This window comes from Chaetodon trifascialis, chromosome 7 (assembly GCF_039877785.1).
Source record: "Chaetodon trifascialis isolate fChaTrf1 chromosome 7, fChaTrf1.hap1, whole genome shotgun sequence".
NCBI lineage: Eukaryota > Metazoa > Chordata > Actinopteri > Chaetodontiformes > Chaetodontidae > Chaetodon > Chaetodon trifascialis.
This window is the reverse complement of record NC_092062.1, coordinates 4,898,712-4,922,462: the sequence shown is the minus strand read 5'-3', so window position 1 is coordinate 4,922,462 and position 23,751 is coordinate 4,898,712. Positions and strand designations below refer to the sequence as shown.

Here is a 23,751-nt window from a genome sequence, read left to right as displayed (position 1 = left end):
TAATGTTCATTTTTTGTGGGACACAGTCATAGAGGTTATTTAAATCATATATTTCAGCACTGAAGGTAGGTATGTGTTTTCATGAGTTGTGATTAAGAGCAGCACCAGCTGAGCTAGATTCCACTGCAGGCAGGTGCTCGGTACACAGTTTTCAGTAGCAGTAGGGTTATTTGTCAGTTCGGCCATTAAAGACAGCCTAGCCTACTGCTAGCATGCTAATGAGGCCGTCACTCCTAATCAGGAGTCAACAGGAGCCAATCAGGAGCAATTAGAGACAATTTCCTCCCCAGCTGGGAGATGTGTCTCCACGGTGGCAATGTCACACCAGCAGCCAGCCCTCTTTATGCATACAGCATGGACGTGCTTACATGGATTAAAATGGCTCTCTGATGCCTTGTTTACACTGATTGATCGTTCCCTTCTCACATCTCAGGAATGTTCTGAATTTTTTCTCAGGATGGAAAAAAACAAAAAATGGCATGGTCTGTAGGCAACAAAAGAACAGTGAGAAATGCATTTTGTCTAATGCTTCTGAACATTAAATTGAACAGCACTGAGAGGCGAAAAGAAGAATGCGATCTGCCTCCTCTTTGCAGTGCGCAACAAAACAACAATCCCCTAAAATTAAACCCACAGAAAAAACAGAAACTAAAAGAATAGGATTTTTTATTTGAAGTACACATATATAAAGACCATGTTAATAATTTGATAAGATAAAAATTTAAATTCACCACATCATTGTCATTTTGTAGGGGCAGCAGGTAGTGTGCATGCCTCACAGCAACAAGGTTGCTGGTTTGATTCCCGGGTCGGGCCTTTCTGTGTGAAGTTTGCATGTTCTTCCTGTGCATGCGTGGGTTCTCTCCAGGTACTCCGGCTTCCTCCCACAGACCAAAAACATGCTCATTAGGTTAATTGGTGACTGTAAAATTGCCCCTAGGTGTGAGTGTGAGTGTGAATGGTTGTTTGTCTTGTGTGTGGCCCTGCAATCGGCTGGCGACCAGTCCAGGGTGTACCCCGCCTCTCGCCCGTTGACAGCTGGGATAGGCTCCAGCACCCCCGCGACCCCGAAAGGGATAGGCGGTATAGAAAATGGATGGATGGATAATAATCAGTCATCATAACCTTAACTCTAACCTTAACATAAAGGACCATACGGTCATGTTTACAAGCTGTAGCTCTACAAATCTAATCAACTACAAATCATGCATGCTTTAGATTTTTGCCAACCATTTTCAAAAGCATGCGGAACAGTTAAAGCTGATTTGCGAAGCTTTTTAAGGCTAGCACTGGTAACATCCATGTTTAATTGCTAGCAGACTCTGTTGCTCAGTGAAAGCGTGTGAAGAGTGTGGTGGGACACTGTATCATGGCATATGCATGTGCATGTGTCCTTAATTGTGGGTGTACACGAGACAAAACGGGGACCCACCCAAAGAAAACCAGCTAAATAGCGTTCATACAGGTCTAAAACTCCACAGCGGAAAGTTAAAAATGTTAAAAGTAGGACACACTCGGCATGCTGTTTCAGTGGAAGTGCAGAGAGGATAGAATCCAATAAACAGAGCATTATTTTGCATTCATAAGTCATGATACAAGTCAAATTCATTTGGACATCGTGATTTCCATATTTTTAATTTTAACTTCTCTCCTCACTTTGTTGCTGCTGCTTAAAGCCTCCATTAAAAGGTGGTGTGAGCAACATACAGCAAAAGTTCATGTGCATGATCAAAATAATATCTGACAGAGTAGCAAGGCAAAAGTTAAATTTGTATGATGTTTATTCCATTCTTGGCAAGTGTGTTACTGTTAGGAGGTAATGGAGTATATTAGATAAGCACAAGTGCACCCTCGCTGTTGAAGGGTTTTCCAGTGCACTTCCTCTCACCACTAACTGGTTGAGAAGAGCCCCCAATATGACAAACCCTCCTTGCCAACTGGGGTGTGTTGAAGCAGGAATTAGACAAAGCCACAGAATGGATTTCAGAGTTCATGCTTGTGCTACAGTATAAAATGAAGTTTTGTCTGCTCATTACATTATGTGAAGCCATGTGAGTAAAGACCACATGCATGTGCATATTCACACTCCAATATATTGTTTGCAAACAAATATTCAGTATATACATCATACAAACAAATGTACATGGACAGATACTTGGCTATGATCTGTTTCAGTTTCAGCACACAGACATATGACTTATTGAATCACTGGTTAAAGTCCCTCCAGGCTTGTTCTTGTTGGGCACAGACAATCTGGCTGAGCATATTGGATGGGGCAGCCAAAGAGTGTATGAGCAGGACACATAATACTTCATCCCCCTCACACACTCATACACACATACACGTCTTGCTTGGTTCCCCCCTGATGCCCATGGGAGCTCAGCTGTTGCCTGGGAGCTACAGCCTCTGCCTGCTGCCTGGCACACTACTACGTGCTCTCAGGCTGCCATGTAGTGTGCTGGAGCAGAAGCGCTGGATGTCTTCAGATGGCCCGGCAGATGGAGTTGTGTTTTTTTCGCCTTTGACACTGCAGTCAGAAAGTGAAGTCTTTGCCTCGCCTAAGGCCTGTCTATGCCTTCATGTAGTCCAGCAGTCAAGTTTTGAAGAATTTCTTTCGATGCTGGCACTATTCTGTTGTCCTTTAACTGCAGCAGGGGGAGCTCACCCACAGAGAGCTGTATCCAGATCCGGATAAGTATCCAGATTAGCTCAGGTTGCAGCCTGATCGTTTCAGAAGGCTGTGTGTGCGCTGCTGCAGAGGAAATAGTTCCTGTGCACATAAGGCTGTGAGGGGATGGGGGGCGGGGGGGGGAATATTGAGTATTACTTTGGCCTCAAATTAAAAAAAAAAAAAAAAAACATTTATTCACTCTCTTTAGAAAGGTCACTCTTAAGAGTCCCGGCCTTCAGGTCATCACAGCGTTAATTGCTCTGCCCATCTATGTACACAACTGCTACGTTTAAGTTTATAATCATGCCAAACATCTTTGGGAAGCTAAGATTCTTGTGATTCAACTGATGCAAACCTTTTTAAGACACAATCGACTCACAATGAAGTCTCATAGTAATTCACCAATTAGTAAATCATGAAAACGGTTTTGTTACATTGCCAAAACATAAATGGAGATCTGCTGCTTCAGTGGATAATTTACAGTCAAAGCAAGGCATCCAGTGCAAATACAGATATTACACAGGGTTTGAAAGTGTTACATTTCAAAAGAGACTAAAACCATGCATGTACTCCAAATAATTCAAGAACAGCTTATTTATTTAGCTTACTTATTTAATTTACTTTGGTTATGCCATGGGCAGTTGTTTTAGGCTGATTTCACAGTACTATAATGCAGATCATGAACATGTAACTATGGTGAGCCAATGAAACACTGTACGCTGATCAGATCTTCATCATCCTGAAGTAGGGCTTACTATGTCTAATATCAGATTGTTAACTGACAGTCAGTTCATTGGACTTACTACACTCTGTCCAGCACTTCCATTGAGAACAAGGTATTTTCATATAATGAAATTTCCATTGGATCCTACTGTCTTTGGTGACCCCTGATCTTTCTTGTGCTGACACTATACACCAGTTGGACCAGCAGAGTTCAGTGTCAACCTAATTAAATCACACCCCATTTTTCACACCATCATACTATAGCCATTAATTGTATTTTCATTCTGTAATTGTCCTGCTATTGTGATGTTGTGATGTTATGTTCCACTGCAAAAGGGAATCACAGGGAGAGATGCATATGCACTCGACGTGATGCAGAAGACAGCAGTTAGTGTTGGTGTACTTATACAGTTGATTTCTAACATGCAGCATTGCATTGTTGACTGTCCTCGACAGTTTTCATTCTGAATCCTCCTGGGCCACAGTATATTTGGCTGTGCTGTTAACCAGTACTCACGTTTCCCATTAGCAGCTGAAGCTGTATACGCTGGCCCTTGCAGTTGATACATGTGGGGCTTTAGCCTAGTATCATAAGAATTACATTCATATTTGATGATTCTGCAGGTCAACATTTAAATCCAGTGCCATTTTCGGTGCCAGTATTTTGTGTCAATGCAGTATTGGGTATTGGCACAGGTTTTGTGCTATTTCTATACAGAGAGAAAAGGCTGAATATGCTCCAAAACAGGTGTGAGCGCTGGACATTGATGCTGCTGTTTTTACTACATTTGGTGTTTGCATACAGAGGTGTGTTCACCCATCTTTGTCAGCATGTATGGTCCACAAATATGTGTTCTACTCAGCCAACACTTTTTGGGCTGCATACAGATGATCCTCTCAAACATGGACAGATGACAAAATTGACCCTGCAGACCCTTGTGGCCATGCAGCAATCTGTAGCTTCAGAGTCTAGTGTAGGAGACCAGAGGTTTTTTCTTTGGTTTTACCATAATCATTTCTAAACCTCATGTTTTATAAGCCTAAACTTCACCATATATCAATGTGACTGTTTAGTTTCCTATAACCATACCTTAACCATATTTTATTTGCCACAACCATAATCTCTCTCTGACTCTGGAACTTGTATTGCAAAAAAAAAACAAAAAAACAAAACAAAAAAACACTCTTGTACCACTTGTAACCACCAAATATACCAGGACTGAATTTGAAAGGATTTTAAAAGGTGTCTTTATGTTGGATAGTGTTGCTGCATGTACACAACCGGGATTCTGAAATGTTGTATCACCATTACCATCAAGTAAAGACACATTACAGCAAGGCAGGGCTCCTAAGTTTAGTTCCAGAGGCCCATATAGGATCGTTTAAAAATGCCTGTGGTTGTCATTAATGTTGATAATGGTGGTAATATGATATATGATTTTTTTTCTTCTTTTGGTGGGGGTGGAAGCCCCTAAGAAAAGTTTGACCATAGTTTGACAAGCACTTCTGTGTAGGCACTCAGATGCTTTTCTTTATTTTCCTCACTCCTCCACTGCTGGATGGAATTTGTTTTGGTTCGTTTTTTTCTGAGGGTGAGGACAGTGTCACACTGTGCTGTTACTATCTGCCTATCTGGAGATAATGAAAATTAGCAGTGTCAGTTGTGTGTGAATGTGTCTGTGTGTGTGAAAGAGAGGGAGAAAGTGTGTGTGTGTGTGTGTGTGTGTGTGTGTGTGTGTGTGTGTGTGTGTGTGTGTGTGTGTGTGTGTGTGTGTGTGTGTGTGTGTGACTGTAAAGCATTGTAAGAGACAGCGTTTATAGCTGACTAGTCATGTAGGCCAGATCCAGTGTAAAGAGCTCTTGGGGACTGGAGGAGTGGAGGCAGCATGGCTGACCTGCATTCTCCTCTATAGCAGGCCACAGTACTAACAGAGACTGAACCATTCAGTCTCTCATCTAAACACTCCTGTCTCTGTGTGTGTACCTCTGTTTCTCCCCAACACAGATTCAGATGAGTCCTCAACGTTTGTCACTGGCATCGTTTTGTACAGAAACCTGGGCAGCATTCTGACTCTGCAGAGGTAAGACCACCGACTGCTTTACAATTACAATTTAAGGATTAGAAACAGTGTTGATTGTTAACCAGGTTTCCCTTTGACCCTGAAACTCCATCAATATCAGGGTTCCCTCTGCTCATGAAACTCCATATCAAGGGATTTTAGAAAAGTGTTTTCAGACAAGGAAGCCAAGGAATTTGATAAATGAATTTACAAGAGTGTAATCAAATGTATTTTACAGTTTGGTTCAGGTCACTTATTCAGAAATACTTTATAGAAATAGAATGGAAGTGATCTGACTTTTTGTTCAAGGACTGTTGGCCATTAGTGGTACAACAGAGGACACCGGGAGAACTTTGAAGGAATATTGCAAAATGTATTTTACAGCTTTGATTGAGGAAGAAACATCTTAAGATTGGCTCACTATCTTTTTCTGTAGCTTTCAATGAAAGTAGTTGGTTCAGTTCAGTTTTGTATTTTAGTCTCTTTTTAGTAACGTAATTCTATTTAACCCAGTCAATATAGTATAAGTACCTAGTAGTGTGGACGAAACCAAAATTTTCTTTTATCCAAGCCCATTTCACAATTCAAACAAGGTGGTCTTATTATTATATTGTTACCTTATAGACTCAAGAATACATCCATTCCAGACACGAAAGATGCTCTGATTTGAGTTGACAACATATTTATTTTACCAACCAAAGCCGGCTGGCCAGCCATCGGTCCTGTCCTCTGTGTGGGTTGTCTGTCATTAACGCTAACCAACCGCAGCTGCATCTTCTAAATAATGCTGCGAGTGGGAGCTAATGCCGTGATGTCGCTGCGACTGCGCAGTGCGACCTGATGCAGCTCCTGAAGGGAGACTCAGGAAACAGAAATACTGCAAAATAATAATAACAACGCGACTAAATGAGACAAAATAATGTTATAACATTTTGTCTCGTTTAGTCAACAAAAATGAAGAGACATTTTAGCAGTTTTTATTTTATAAACAACAATAAGTCTCGTTTTAATTCGTCAGTATTACATTATATATTTAATTATAGTTATCGTCACATGAGCAGCATTTACATTGCGTCTCGTCTCGTTTTCGATAAAGGTTCGTTGACGACGATATTTAGTTATAATTTTCGTTGACGAAAGCAACACTATTTGAGAAACAGCTAGTATTGTAAGCAGACCTTGAATTAAGATGATTGTGCCAAACATCAAGAATTACTTCACATTCACTATGCATGTATTTGTTTCAGACTACAATTGTTTAATAGGAATATACCAGAATGTACTTCTCAGTAATGTTTTTGATTGTTGTTTTGGTGTTGGAAACACTTGACTGTGTGTAACTGTAATATAGATGAAGTAGCTTGTAGCTTGATTCATATGTCAACATTTTATATGTCCTAATGTTTTTTTATCCATACTACTGGCATGGCTCTCAGTCCATCACTTTGGTCCAACAACTACTGGATGGAGCTGCTAGCATGGCTGTAGACTTCAGCTTTGCTATCAGATCCAAGATGATTACTGGTTGTGTTCTCAAGTTGAAATAAAGTTTAATATTAATCTATAGAGATGCTTTAGAGACAGGTGGAAAGACTGAGAGACAGATGGACAAACACACAGACAGTGCTCCAAACTACTCAGAAAAATATTTTGTTTGTAATTACCTTCCAAAACAACCTCTATAAGTAATTTAGTGCCTCTATGAGACAAACATCATTGTTTGTCAGCTCCTTCCATTAAAAATCACTGTTGCAAATACGGTCATTAGTGTTAGTGTTGTCTCATCGGCCACTATGTTTAAGGCCCAGTAAGCCAAAAGCAAAAGATAGACTTTGTTAGTGAAAATCCTGATCATGGCTAAAAGAAACAAACACTCATTATTGTTAAGAAAGGGGATGTAAATGTAACCGCTGTGTGAAAGCAAACATTTTGTCAACTCATACATCCACTGTGACCTCAGTTCCACCTGTTCTGCCTTTACATGTGAAACAGTCTCATTCCACACAGCCATGCTTTTCAGTCAGCTACTGAGTTGGCTAAGAATTTGTCCAGTCAGAGACAGTCCTTGACACTTGACTGAAAGGCAGCATTATCAATCCAGGATGTAGGAGGATTCTTAGAGAACACAATTACTCCAGCTGATCCAATGAGAATGACTTTGAGGATCTTGTTGATGGAAAAAACACCCAGTTGGTTTAACAGTGTGAAAGTGCTTTAGTCACATAGATCACATGCCAATTGACAACAATGATAATACAATATTGGAATGCTTAAGACATCCTTTATTAAATCAGCTACACATTGAAACAGTGATGCTGTGGAACAGTTAAACAATATTCCAGGTTCTACTACAAAGCTGTTCTGGGTCTTACGGATCATCGTGGCAGAGTAAGGGCATTTTACATCAGTGCTGCAGTGAATGTTTCCAGTTAGTGAAAACAAGGATTTAATGCAGAAACAGCAGCACACTCGCAGTGGGTGGCCTTATGTATGTCTTTTATCTCCGTGAGTAAAGGGATTTCTTGGAGGAAGTTGCTGTTACTGCTTGCATGATGATTAACATACATTTTAACACAGCAGTGTACATGTAGCTCTGTGTAAGTGTGTGTGTGTGTGTGTGTGTGTGTGTGTGTGTGTGTGTGTGTGTGTGTGTGTGTGTGTACTGGAATGCATGCATGCTTTTGCGGGTAACAGCCTGTTATCTGTGGCTGTGGTTGCAGTGGTAAGGAGCTCTCCATTATGATAATGTGGTAAAAGCACATATTGAACTGGTAACATACAGAAAGCAGACCTCTCTCTCTCCAGTCCTCCCACGTTTGTTCCAAATCTTATTGCTGGTGCTCTCTAGATTTTTCAGCTCATCCTCACTCCCTTTTTTCCTTTTCATCCCTGTCTTCTTTTCTGCTTTTGATTCCCCCCTTAAGGAAAAGGAGATGAGTTTGAGGCAAGAGACTACATGACACAAATATTTAAGTTGACTGATTATGTTTTGGAATGGTGCGAGGGCGACTGTGCACAGAGGACACAGTGATGGTGTGAGAAACTGGAAAACAGAGCATGGGCTGTTGAACATGTTTGGCTGACTGGAAGCATTCAGTGTCAGTACTTCCAGTAGCATTTCACTTTTTTCTGATTGTCTCATTTCACATGATTGATAGTACCCATGAAAAGCAGAAATTGCAATGCATACTAAACAGGCAGGGAGAATGTAAAATACAATACCCCCAAAATTTCTTAAGATGAGCCACTGAAAAACAATGTGGACTGCTTCAGATGCTAGAAAAAAGCTTCAGACTGTTTAGGGTTTACTTAGCAGGTAGGATAATAAGTTTGCTCTGAAGCAGAGAACAATGATTCTGAGGAGTTACACATTTTATCATTGATTAAGCAGTTGGGACTCATGTGAAATTTTGTACATACACTCATGGTCCCTAGTGGACGATTGTGAATGACTTTGGTGGTCCCCTGACTTCTTTTTCACCAAGAAATATTTTTGACTCAAATTTCTCAACAATCATTGAATGGATTGCTATTAAAGTTGGTGTGGATACTCATGGTGCCCAGAGGTATGCACAGAGTCCCTATGACTTTGGTGATTTGAGCATGTCAAAGTTATCATGGAAAATATTCCACTGATCTATGAAATGGATTAGCACAACTTTTTGTACAGACATGGATGGCTCCCAAATTGCATCCTTGATCTTCTATCTTTTGAACTAATGCCATTGGCAGTTTGACATTTTTGGCTTAGAGTCAAATGTTTCAACAATTATTGGTTGGGTTGCATTCAAACTTGGCACACTCATGGTCCTCATATGATTTAGCGATTACCAGCAGGTCATATGTTAAATTATCCAGTGAAAAATCTTCTGGATTGATCCGTAAATTGCAACAGATATTAATGATTCGTTGACAAAATGGGGGAGCGTCTGACTTGTTGACATCTATTTTTTTTTTTTTTTTTGTGCAAATGGTGAAACAATGTACCTGCTAAACATTAGCATTGTGTTAGTATTGTCATTGTGATCTTATGCTAGCATTAGCCAAAAATGTTGTCTTTCTCCCGCCAGAAACAGCACAGTCCTCAACTCGAAGGTTTTGTCAGTGACCATCAAGCCCACCCCTGCTTCCCTCTCTGCTCCAATTGTAGTTGAGTTCTCTCACCTGTACAACGTGAGTGACATTTTTCACATAGCACATTGAGAAATCAAGCTGTTGTGATATTAAGTTGTATTATTGGTACTATTTTATGGTGATCATGTGTTTTTTATGTTCATCCAATAGGGCACGACCAACCAGACCTGTATATCCTGGGACGAGAGCGACAGGTAAGATCTACTGCGTTGTTGATTTGTCATCTTGCATGCTAACCTGCTAATGTGTGGAGCTTGATTCATATGACTTGTTGTTAGCTGATCCAAGATACTATTAATTGTATTCTGGGAAATGCAGGATCCATTTTTGGAGCTTGCCCCATACAAGGAACTCAGGATATTTCAGCCTCTGTACATGTTTTGTTTATTTCTGCATATAAAACCTGAATGGAAATGCTGGACCTGGAGTTTTTAATGCTTGGGCAAGGTAGAAATGTTGGCTTAGCAAATAAATTATGATGTTGTGAAACTTCACGAGATGAAGAGATGAAAATATCAGCTGTGGAGCAATAAGGGAAACTGTTTTCTTCCTCAAATTCATACATGAATCAAACTTAGATGTCATAATTCCATCATGTTTTCTGATCTTGTATGTAACATTTACATACCAGTGGATGGAAAGTCAGGTAAATGTTGTGCTAAACTTGGATACAATTGGCGTCAAACCTCTGTTCCCTGTTCTTTTTTTTGTTGTTGTTGTTTTTGTTTTAGGGTTAAAAAACATTATCTGTTCAAATAGTTTCATATGCCAAAGTCAGCCTACTGCTCCCCAGTGAAAGGTGCTGAGTGTGTTGGACAGCTCCGTAGCTCTCGTCTGGGGAAACGCTAACCCCACGCTATCACTGCTACGACACTGATGCAGTATGTGGAAAATGAAAAGTGTCGCTCATAGCTTACCTCCCCCTCCCAGCCCACACACACACACATCAACGTGTACGATAGAGAGCAGTTCAGAGTCTGCAGAGAGAGCGTGTCATGTGAGACAGGATAGAAACAGAGTTTAAAAAATACATATTCAACAGTTCAGTTTTACTGCTTCTGTGGCAGCATTCAAAGTACTGCTCATTTGCTCCTTGCTCTTAAGTGTCCTATTTGTTTAAGACGAGAAAATAGTGTGAGCATGTTAGAGCGTGAGCACTGAGTGAGAGGAAGAGAGAGGGAGAAAGAAAGAGGCAAACATTTTGCAGCCTTATTGCAATTCAGGTTTGGACATTTGCATTTAGATGGGTACGAACATTTGTGTTACAGAGACGAAGAGCAGAACATTCATGGCCTCAGTCAAGGGATTAAAAGAAGTTTGGCTTGGCACATATAGACTTGGAGCAAGACAAAGAGTGGAACATAGAGGCAGAGGTGATTGGGGAAAATAAAGAAAAATTGAAAAGGTGTTAATAAGACAGTCAGCTCTAACAATGAAAAAGTAGAAATGTGGCTTCAAAGTGACAGTTGAAACAATTCCTTCAGTCATTCATACTTTTTGCTTCCAGCCGTGTGAACTACCATAAACTCTTAAATGGATGCTTTTTGCACCTGAACTGCAGATAGAACCAGGCCTTTATTTGAAGGATTATCTTAAAAGATTACTGTTTCTTTTACTAAATAATTGCAGTTGGTTCTGCTCTGCTGTTTTTTCCATCCAATCTTGGAACCCATCAGCCACTGTCTGATGCCAATTTAGCTTCTGGGGGCAACAGCCAATGTCTCAGGCCTTCTGGTGAAGCCAGTGGATGTCTGGATGTTTGATAAGAGATATCTGTGCCAAGTCTTCCTCCTCTGTGCTGTGGTCATTGTTTACAGCCTGATTAGCAACTTGTTTTTGGTCCAGATGACATTCTCCTAATCTCTGGAAACTCATATCAGCATATGAATGCAGATAAATTTAAAAAAGCGAATAAAAAATTAAATCATCATCAGGTAATAGCCGATAGGTTAAGAGATTACGTTTTGGCCAATGCGTTCCACCTCTTTTTCTCTCCACACAGACTCTTAACCTGCATGCAACCAAAGCCTGCTAAAACATGTTTGATCAATGCTACTTGGACTTCCATTTGAAGGTACTACAAATGGAAACCAGAATGCTTCCACACCAAAATCTTGTCCCTTGCCTACAGATTCTGCACTCATATGCAGATATCTGTTTATAGAGATTGCCATCCATTAAAAGTTAGCACTGCCTGCACAGATATCTCACATTAACAGCTGTCTAGTGCAATGGTTCCCAAATGTTTTTAGACCATCCGTTTAAAGCAAATTTTCATTTTACTTGAAATGGTAGCCGGAGCCACCCAATCCTTCATATTACATACATAGTTAAGTTGAATTAAGTTAAAATTCACATAAAAATTTAATATGAAATTAACAATAAGTAAACTTAAATACGTTAATATGTTAATTGTATTTCGTTTATTTTCTTCAAACATTAAAGTGCACAAGGACAAAGAAACCAAACAAAACCAACCAGACTGCACACATTGTGATGGGACATGTGAGCCTCCTGTTGATGTGGGGACAGTCCACAGGTCGGACTCCACTGACAGCTGTGAATACCAGGGGTGAGAGAGCCACATCACCCATACAGCTCATGATACTGGGAGTGCAATACCCCAGTGAATGTGCTATTCACAATGATGGATATGCCTTCTACAGCAGCCAAAACCTGTCTGTTAAACCATTAGCCAAGTAGTGTTGAGTCAGGTATTAGCTTCGTCGGCCAGCTCAGATTAAGTCCTGTCCGACTGTGTTCTTTGAGCTCTGTTTACTGTGTCAAATCTTCCCATTGATTTCTCTGGCGTCACTGTCTTCTGACTTTTACGCTTTTGGAGAATTCCTGAGCCACAAATTGCATTGTATGCCATATTCTTGAAGCCATGGTCATTATTTTAAATAATAGCTTTAATCTGACAATTTATGGTATTTGTCAGTTCAAAACCATGTTCAAAACAGTTTTAATGAAAATGTTATTCTGATACTTGATGATGGTTTTGTCTTTTTGATGCTGTTGACCATGGTCACCTCTGGGATGTCACCACCATCAGCAAGCATGAGAAATAACATAATGAGAGAGACAATGACAGAAACACAGCAAGAACGAAGAGTCTAATCTCTTTAAGTATGGGTGTGGGATTGGGGGGTTGAGGCTAGGTGGAGACGTGATCTATGCAAAATTAAAATCCATCATGGACAACAGCTATGATTAATGAGTTAATATTTAGCAGAGAAATTGGAATCTGAGGAGGCGTCCTTGTCATGTTGATAAGAGCTGTGAAACAGCCTGGGCCTTCACTTGCACCATGCTTTAATCTCCTGAAATCAATAACAAGAACATCAGCAGCTTCTTGCTGTCTTTCTCACTCTCACTCACACACACATTATTACTTTGTTTTGTTTACAGTATGTCTTGCTTGATGTACTATAAATACTTGAACTGAATGTCATTTGGCAACAGACTGCTGTTGCCCTGAACAGCGAGAGGGCTGTGTAATATCTGACATGTCCAGCACTTTCATAGGACTGCATGTGTTTGGTGGATTGTCCTGTTGGGCAACTTCCCCAGCAGGCTTCATAGTAGCTCATTATAAAGAGCTTTCACACAAATCATTTGGCCATTTTATGCCTCTATAAGGAGGAAGAGAGGGATTGGAACATGCAAATATAAATCATCTGCAGCACACTCACCAGGCACACTGCAGTTCATGGTCAGTGCACCAAACCCTGCGGTCAGCAGGTCCCCCTTCATGCTTAACATTTAAACACTCTGTTCTAAATCATATGAAGTGAAGGTGGTGCCCAATGAGATGCTACACAGCCGCATAGTGATATCCTTTTCTTTAATGGACCCTGTTATTGAGAATCTGATTTTAAACTAAAGTCACATTTTGTTGGTATGCTGTCATCACTGTCTTTCAAGCAAGGCCGAAAGAAATGTTTTACAGATGTGGATCATCTGTTGTACTCATCTTGCCAAATCAGTATGATGATAAAGAAACAGTTGTGTAATACAAACAATAATAATTTGTGCACAAATCTATTCATCAGGGTTAGGGTTAATAAAGCTTCGGGCGGCACGGTGGCACAGCAGGTAGTGCGTGTGCCTCACAGCAACAACGTTGCCGGTTTGATTCCCGGGTCCAGCCTTTCTGTGTGAAGTTTGCATGTTCTCCCCGTGCATGCATGGGTTCTCTCCGGGCACTCCGGCTTCCTCCCACAGACCAAAAACATGCTCATTAGGTTAATTGGTGACTCTAAATTGCCCCTAGGTGTGAGTGTGAGTGTGAATGGTTGTTTGTCTTGTGTATTGCCCTGTGATCTACTGGCGACCGGTCCAGGTCTCGCCCATTGACAGCTGGGATAGGCTCCAGCCCCCCCGCAACCCCGAAAGGGATAGGCGGTATAGAAAATGGATGGATGGATGGATGGATCTATTCATCACTAATATTTGGAGTTTAGCCGTGAATGATTTTTGACCAAAAAAACTAGTCAAGTCTGTGGATTATATATTCAATTTGCCACTTCTTCTCACATGCCACTGTCAGTGCTGCTTACACACAACAGCCCTGTAACATCTCATAAATTCTGCCAGCAGTCAAAGCAGGCCAGTTACTTTAAAAACCTAAGACTTAGGTGGCTCTGTGCACATAACAGAACATAAGTACAACTTTTATGACTTCAGTCAGTGCAGAGCAGGTCAAAAGATCTTTTCAGACTGAATCAGAGGAGAGAGGTATTTGTGCGTAGGCTAGACATTGTTTACCAGACTGCAGTCGCTAACTACCCTCCTTTCTGATGATATAAATCAACCTTGCTGTCTCAGTTAGTTTACAGAGTTAGAGCTGATGTTGAGAAGCAGCTCATCAAAGATGTTGGAGCTGACCACGGAGGACTTTTCATTAATTACTGCAATACAATTATAGAAGAGGAGGTGAAGTTTGGTGGGCAGGGGGCATGTTTGTTTACAAGTACGTCTGAATAGAAAGCGGCTGCATTACAGGGAACAGACTGCACATACTCGTCAAATTTTTATATTCAGAGAATCCTAATCCAGTCTGACTCAGCAGCTGTTTCAGAGCACAGAACATTGGTAAATACCCTGGAACTGTTACCCTACAACTGACAGAACATCGGGTGTCAGAGTTTTGATTTCTGAAGCCTTCAGTGATAATAATCCAGCTGAATCAGCTTTCATCATACGCTTTATTGATGCATCCTCTCATTTAAAAAGATGGCATGACAGGTCCACCTGTATCACAGCTGTGCAAATATCAGCTTTAGAAACAATTTGATTCACAAAGATTATTCTTGTTGGCATCTGTTAATACAGGTGATTTTTCTAAATCATGTTTTTTTCACACTCCAAGAAACATCAATCATACAGTTGTTGCTTTATTAATTTGGGAATTTTTAAAATCTGTTTTGCAAATGAACTCTACACACATTCAGTTAACAGGAAAAACAGTTACTATTTGTGAAAACTGTTCTTCCTGCTCAAAATTAGCTGTGTGTATCTGCTTGGATTTGAAAATTCGGTTCAGCTGAATTCTCTGCCCCCCATAGTGACAAAATAGGCAAGACTCCGGGGTCAATTACATATGTTGAGTATACAGTACTTCTGACTCCTGTGTTGCATTTTTAAATATCACTGGGATAGAGGGTTCTAGCAGAATGTGGTGATGTAGTGAGCCTTTAATTCTGCATTGATTTTCTACTTGCAGTGCAACCAACAGTTAGTATCACATTTTACAGCTGTTATAGCAAACATAACAGCAGAGAGGTGCCTGCAGACATAGAGCAGTATTAGCATCCACTTGGAGTTTTGTTTGTGTCCACCTGACAAATTGAAGTGCTACGTTCCCGTTCCTTTCAGCTCTGTCTCCACCATCTCCCCAGAAAAACAGCTTCTTTAACGGCTAGGTGTTGCACTATGTTCACCAGCATAAATGATCTGTTCTTGGTGGTCCCCATGACTACAACTCTAACATGCAGATCGATGCATTGCACATTTACATTAAAGGTATGTTTTTTTTTAATCTAATGTTAACATTTGTAGTCAAGGTGCGTGTGATCAAACAACAATAAATAAAGCTAATGCCATTTTAAATGTTAAATAAGGATTTTAAAAGAACTGTCCAAGATCCAACACATTCAGTCTTTGAATTGTGTTGTATCACAGATTGTTAGTGTTACTGTTAGTACACATGATCTTGTAATGTGACCAGTAAACATCAAGCAGGCCTCCTCCTTATACCTTTCTAAATAAGATATTTATATATTTCCTCTGTGCTGGCAGACTGCTTTTCATCCATGTGGCCTGTTCTTGGCAGAGAACATTCTTCCATGCAGGGCTGCTGGACCAGCACCTAAATTATCCAATTAGACGGTGGGGCAAGGCTGTCTGCAGGCTACTGTGTGGCTCACAGAGAGGCCTAATCACGTCAGCCATACAGAGAAACTGCACTGAGTCCTAATATATTGGATTTCTGTTAGAGGTGATGTGCTAATGTCAGCACTGAGTCACCTCATGGGCTAACACACACACACACACACACACACACACACACACACACACACACACACACACACACCAAACACACAAGCAAGCACAGTCTGGAGTCTGTATTTCCGTCTATGAAGTTATGAGACCAATGAATGTGTGAGGGTGTGACTGTTAAATATTCTTGGGGATTATTTTCATTGTTGAGGGTTTTGTAGCAAATGAAAGGAGAAACCTTCACTAAATGGAAGCATAATAAATGCAGTCTTCCAAACAGGTCATAAGTGGCTCACTGAATGGTTTGATTGCTTGAATCAGATACCATGGCCTTCACAGTCACCAGCTCTCACACCAACAGAGCACCTATGGGAAATTTTGGAGTGACAGCATTCTCCACCATCATCCAAACACTGAATGAGAATGAATATTTTAAAGCAGCGGTTCTCAACTGGTGGTTCAGTGGGTTGCAGGCCTTTGCCTGGGCAAAAAAAGTGAAAAGAGAAAACTTGTGCTTTTATTTTGAAGGGTTTTTTTATGGAGCAGAGTGCCGTCTTTTTTTCCTCAATTTGGGTTGCGTCTTGTAATTAAGGGGTGATGGTGGGTCCCGAAGCCAGACCAGTTGAGAACCACTGTTTTAAAGGAATGTTGTTGATCCCTCCAGCAGAGCTGCACACTCTAGATGACGAGCTCTAGAGTTCTGGGGGCTCAAACAACATACTGAAACACTATTGGTTTTCTTTCAATTCAGCACCCCACTGTATTTAATCAGGATATTAAAGCAGATATCTCAGATTTGGTGTGGACATTAGCCTTCACGTTCAGTGCATTTGGCTCCATGGTGTTCCAGCTGTGTCATGATTCCAGTGTCCACTGAAAGCCGTCCATAAGTGGAATGTCTGTTGTTCAGCTGCCACATTTTTCAGAAGCATTGTTTGGCACACCATCTTTTATGTTTGTATATCCTGAATACCAAATATTTACACAAGCTGTAATGCTTTACTTTGTGGATCTATTTTCACTAATCTTCATAATAAGTTATTAATTATTTCCTGGAAAGTTTCCAGTAGAGGACCAGCTAATTTGGCAGTGATTATAGGAAACACCTTTCTGAAACTGCTGCTCTATTTAAAGCAAACAACAGAAATCATTTCTAAATTTTGTCCCTCATGTATACTGAATTGTATTTTTCCCTGTAGACAAATTGCAGTTTTTTACATGTTCGGCTGATCTGCTGTGCACTGACTATGAAACACTAAGGGAAGGTTAATTAGCAATTCATTGGAATGAAAGAACTGAAAGTGCACCACATTCCAGGGAAGTGACATAAACAAAATATAAAACAAAACATCAATTGTCAATAAATATAGCCATTTATACACACTGACAGATTCACTTCACTTGTCAGAAACCTGAATGGTCCAGAAAAGATAGAGCTGGAGTGTAAAGATAACAGAGCAGAGAAAGAAGCCAAAAGTAAGTCACTCTGCTCAGGCTCTCTGTTGACATTAGCACACTGACTAGAATGACAGCAGAGTGTCTCCAGCAGCCGTAATGGAGCCACAACATGACACAACTGTACTCTTTTGGGGTGAAATTGGACTTGATGTGTCATGTGACGCAAAAATATAAGCCTGCACTCGGTGGATGGTCATGGTAAAATTGAACCAGGGAAAGGCAGAGATGAGCCTTCGGGTCACGTTATGACAATCAACAGGTGGTGATTGCTCACCTCCCATATCAGTGCTGTGTCACCCAACTTGAGAATTCAATAAACCACGCCTTCAGAAGATATCCAGTCACAAACTGCCCCATTAAGAGAAAATGGGAAAATGATGATTACACATCAGCAAGTGTTGTGTAAAGGATGCACCATCATCACAGTGATGGTAATGATAGAATCAGTGTAGATTACTTCCCAAAATTGCTGCAGTTTAGGACCTGATACCCTCCCAGGATGCCATCTATACTCTAAAGTTAGAGAAAAATGAAACGGACTTCACTGAGTCAGACCTATACAACAACAACATTAAAACAAAAATATGATCAATTCATTGTTTTATTCTTTGTTTGAATCGTCTATGGAAGGCAATGTTCAGTCTATAGATTTCTCTGAGCTTTCAAAAAAGCAGCATAATGATTGACATTTCAAGTGCTTGCTATTGTCAGTGCCTGACAAATTAATTTGGATTCCATGGCCGGAGTACAAGTTTACGTCAAAACCCGCGTGCTGCTCAATCAAGTCAATGTAAATTCAAATCAGTCAAGTGGATGTAAATTTGTGCAAGGAGATCTGAAGTCTGTCGCCTGTTGCTGCCTGTTGTTAATTCATAACACTTGGTTGCTTTTTCATCAATTTGACTTGTTTGCTTAATTTCTCTGTGCACTCAAGCAGAGTAATGTGAGGCCAGTTTGTGTTAGGAGCCCAGTCAAATGGAGCTTTTCTGTCTAATTGTGAGAGGTGTCAAATTACCAAACCCTGCAGCTGCTTTGATTCACCAACAAAACATCTAATAAACCCTTTACACCATTGGCCTTCTGCGAGCAAGGTGAAAAGCGTTTTTTTGTGTATTGCTGTGTAGCTTTCAACTGGATTGTGATCATTTATGCTTGATTGGATGCTAAAAGCTAAACCGTGTCCCTATTCCATATTATCCACTACTACTATACAGCATACACTATGTAATGACTATGGTGATGCGTTTGTTATTAATAAATGTACACACTTTACAATTTTTCTACAAGAAATAATACAGATGTAACACACGTGTTTTGACTTTAGAACTCAATCAATCATCATCATCATCATCAATTTTTAATTTGGACATACAGAACAGTAACATAGCCAAAAATATTCATTTAGGTGGGTCTGTGGTACATAATACCTGCAGATCAATCATAACTGTTGACTCTTAGTTTAGATATCATTAAACATTATTCAGAGTATTTGCCTTCATTCAGTTTTATACATTGTATTGATAGCAGGTTACTGGTTTGCTGGTTTACTGTTGCATAGCAACATGTAATAGTTCGAAGAAATGAGGGGGCAGAGGCAAGATGAAACATTGTTTCTTCGTTATTTTCTTCGTTATTTTCTTTGTTATTTTCATTAATTCTTTGCATCATAGCACAAGTGTTGAATAAAATCAAGCTGTGGCGACTGTAATGGTCTATTCAGTGAACATGTGCAGCATTGAACACGCAACTACATCACATCGGACTTTCTAATATCAAAGGATGCCACAACCATCATCAAGGTGAAGCCTATATGCTATTTGCCTGCCACTACATGGCTAAAACTGACAACATGCCATTTACATTCACTGGTTAAGAATCATGTGTCTAACAATATGATAAAGTTTGAGATTAACAAAGTTCATCCTAATTTATAAGATATCATTACATTCACAGTCAAAAAACAACAGGCTACATCAGCAGGTTCCATCTCAAAAGGTACTGTTACCATCAAAAAGCACAATTTATACAAAAAAGACATTAGTACAAAAATGACTTGTAGGTTTCAGCAAACTATAGGAGCAATGTAAGATGCGTTCCACAACATCACAGTGCAGGACGATGGGGCTTGGTCGTGAAAAATGAAATACTTTAATCAAAATCTAAAATCTCTGCCAGCTCCTTTTCCAATGGAAGAATAGATAAACTGTTAAGTCGCCCTGCAAGCAACGTTGCCTTGTTGCTCCTTTTGATCCGGTTAACAGTGGAAAACAAGTGCTCAACTGTGCAGGTTGTTATCGAAAGAGTCATCAGTGCCCGAAGTAAACACTTAATGTTTGGATGTCTTTGGGACTGAAGTCGACAACCTGGATTAGTCAGGGACAAGAATGACCCCACTTCCTTTTCTTTTTATCTGTGGAACATGTTCAGGGCCTTCAATGGAGAGTCCACAATGGCAACTTGGAGACTGCAATTCCTCCATCTGGCCAAATGAGTCCAACATCGGCAGCATTGCCGCAATTGCTCTGGAAACAGTTCCTCGGTTCCATGTGCTGTTAGTAGTATGTGGATCCTGGTTGCTCTGAATGGGTGCAGATGCTCCAACTGTAGATTGACATGACTCACCAAACCTGGAACGCTGTTTCCTTTTAGGGCAGGTTGCAAAATCCCAGTTCAGAACATTGTTCTTTCTCATCACATCATCTGTGAGCCAAATGATTTTCTCAAAATCCCCCTCTGAGTGGCTGGAGCAGGTGATACTGGGTTAGAGGGCTTTGAGAACGTTGTCTTGGGACAGTGGGTTAGAGGAGCGGGAGGGTGGAGCTGCCTCTCCAGCGTTGGCGTCCGGGTTTTCCCTAGATGGCTCTTTTCTGACTGTCCTTGTCTGTTCCTCTTCCTCGATGCATGGCCTCTGAGAAAACTTGTCCAGAGAGCTTTGTTTTGACATCTGTGCACTTTTAATTAAATCGCAAGGCCTAATGCTTGCTAGCTGCCATGACACTGACTGCCAATTTAATAGTATAAAGGCAGCACCAAAGCCAGCCCGCTCTCCTCTGTACTTTGAACTTACATTACAAGTGATGGGAAGTCTCTGTGTCCATTAGTCTACTTTCATTTCACTGTAATATTAATATTATTATTAATATTATTTTTTATTGTTATTATTATTATGGCTGTATGGCCAACTTTAGATTCAGAACAGGAACAGGTACATCCGTCAGCAGAATTAGTAAATCAAAATTTGGACTAATACTAAGATATAAATTCATGTTATATTATGACATAATTATCATTTAATGTGGAATTGATACCTCATAATTGTGACTTATTTTGATTGATATCATTCCTAACTTTGCATCCTTTTTAATGTAATGAGTAATGAGCTGCCACAGGACCTGATCAGAACACGTGTTGAACTTCAATTGGTGGTATGAAGGTTTTAAAACGCCGTCCTCAAATGAATGGAGCAAGCAGAAATTAAGCCTCTTCTTTAAGAGGCCTTCTGTCACAGCAGCCGTTTTGACTTGCCATGGCACAGGTGTAATTAGTATTAACATTAAAGATGGTTCCATTCCATTCAGATGTCTCAGTGAGCCATTCAGGGAGCCTGTCTGCACAATACTAAATAGAATGCAGCCATTATTAATGTTATTAATTACACTTGTGCTTTTTCTAGTGCCATGTGATCTATTGTCAGTTGTCAGCAGGTGTGATTGATTGTTACCATGGAAACGCAGCACTCCTGGGGGGTATATGCACTGTATATATTCAGCCTTCTGTTAAATGCTCTACCACAAGAAATAATGTCTTCAATGAATGGACCAGCTTACCGTGGCTGTAGCTGGCCATTCCCAGCATCATCAGCCGGAGTGTAGCCCGTCACTTTTTCAATAGGCTCACGAACGCTATTATCATATGGGTATTGTAGTAATAATAATAATAATAATAATAATAATAATAATAATAATAAGAATAATAATAAAGAATGCTAATAATAAGGGTAAGTGCTAATAATAATATTAGCACTGACTTATTCCTACTATTTATTGATAATAATAATAATAATAATAATAATAATAATAATAATAATAATAATAATACACTGCATGGAAACAATGAGAGTGGCTGTTTGGAGCTGTTAGCAGCGTGCTGGTAGAGTGTGTCCAGGCACAGAGCTGCAGCACGCCGCCTCACAGCCTCCTCATCACCGCGCTCTCTTCGCTCTGTGCGCCTTCGCGGTGACCGGCGGATGTAAAGTGGATTAAATCGCCGGTGGAACGCGGCGGGATTTGAATGCTTTCTTTTGCTTTTGCCGGGGCTGCCTATATTCACCGCATTGCTCCTGTGTGTATGTGTGTGTGCGCGCGCCTGCCCGTGTGTGTGTGTGTGTTTTTCTCCCGTGCAGCTCCTCTCTGCTGGGATCCTGGTCTGCCAGGGGCTGCAAAGCCGTGCTAGTCGACTCATTCAGAACCAAATGCGTGTGTGACAGACTGTCCACCTTCGCCATTTTAGCACGGCTAAACCCCGAAATGGTAAGTCCGACAGCCTTGACTTCGTTGATGTTAAAGGTATCGGAGACGGTTTGTGTTTTTGTGGGGTTAAATGTGAATGTATCAGCTGTTTTTTTTCCCTCTTTCTTTTTTTCTGTAAAGGGCGTCATTGTCATTACATATCAACAGATCCTCCCTCTCCCCCCACCCTCTCTGTCTCGACATGCCAAGACCATGCTGCAAAACGTTATTATAGGTGTTTTTTTTTTTTTTTGGCGGTGTTTGTGTGTGTGTGTGTGTGTGTGTGTGTGTGTGTGTGTGTGTGTGTGTGGGGGGGGGGGGGGGGGGGGGGGGGGGCGACTTTATTCACCCTGCACCTATAAGGAGATAGGCTGTTTAGGCTGTTTGTGTTCAAGAGGAAACGCACACAGGAAGGGCAGCAGTGTGCTAACCTGTGCATTAATGCATGGCAGTGATCACTGTCAGGCTTTCATACATGACATGGTGAGGTGGATCGTGTTCCAGCTAATGATCATACCTGCATGCCCTCCCCCCTTCACCGTGCCTATTCCAACAGTTATTGGTGTTCACATCAGCATATGTTGATATATTAGACTGTCAGAGGTGTCTCCATGCTCACCAGGCCGCATGTATGGAGGTGGTGCTGCACGGCAACCCAGTATTCAGAAATAAGACCCAGTTCAATAAGCCGTGGAGCTCCAGTGGGCTACACAACACAGTTCCCTTACATTGTGGCTGCAGCTGGACACAGCGAGCCAGCAGTGTGTGTGATAGTGAGATGTCTGCTGAAATCACAGCGCTATCCCACTGACTCAAATGTGCCCTAGTTTCTATGGGGAAAGGGCAGTGTCTTTGTGGGGAATTTTCATTCAGTGCGATTAGTTATTATTAGACTGGAAATTGCCTGGGAAGCAGTTTGTTCACTAGTTGCCCTGGTAACAGCATGAGCAGCGAGGCTTTCTTAAAGACATAGGAGGCAGCATGCTGCTCATCCTGCTGCCTGCTCGGCCTAGAAGGGAGGCTAGGCCAGGGAAACGGTGGATTACATAGATGAAACAGCTTTGGTTTACCACCTTCAGCTGAGCATTTCTGATTCTGTTTGTTCAAGATAGTTGTGGTTTTGATTGAAGCTGAGCACCAAGAGGAAGGGATGTGAGTGGTGATGCTGTACCCTTTGATGGCTTCAGCATCCAATATGTCCGTCCTCATGCTGACAGGCTGCAGTGGTGTGTTCCATTTGTGCTTTGTGTTCTATGTTGAAATGATTAGTTCATCATTTAATTAGTCGACTGACAGTTGGTCAAAGTCAATTTAAAGGAATAGTCTATCATTTCAGGAGATACTCTTAAGTACAAAGCTGGAGTAAGGTTCGCCTAATCTAGTGTGCAGACTGGAAGCAGGAGGAAACGGTTGGCCTGTCTTTGTGCAAAGTTCAATATTATGTGTACCAGCTGAAGCTCACTAATGAGCTTCACCAGCATCACTGACAGCAGCAGGAGCATGAAATGCAGTTAGTATGGTAGAAAGCATGATATGTGTCTAATGCAAAGACAATAGATCAACAAACAGCCCTTGATAATTCAGTAGCGGTAAGGATTCATTTCAATTTTATAATTTGATTGTGGAGGACATTTCTGAATCTTTTCTGACATTTTATAGACCAAATCATGAATGAATGAATGAAAGAAGGGAA

At 40.8% G+C, this 23,751-nt stretch overlaps 1 protein-coding gene across 7 annotated transcripts in view; it reads left to right on the top strand.

The window, feature by feature from the left end:
* adgrb1a (adhesion G protein-coupled receptor B1a) overlaps positions 1-23,751 on the top strand; it is a 160,021-nt gene that overhangs the window by 95,470 nt on the left and 40,800 nt on the right. For all 7 annotated transcript variants that reach the window (XM_070965714.1, XM_070965715.1, XM_070965718.1 and 4 more), the window contains 4 exons: positions 5,400-5,475; positions 9,525-9,627; positions 9,739-9,782; positions 21,953-22,079. In XM_070965714.1, the coding sequence (XP_070821815.1) occupies positions 5,400-5,475; positions 9,525-9,627; positions 9,739-9,782; positions 21,953-22,079 (350 nt within the window). The remainder of the gene's footprint in view (positions 1-5,399; positions 5,476-9,524; positions 9,628-9,738; positions 9,783-21,952; positions 22,080-23,751) is intronic.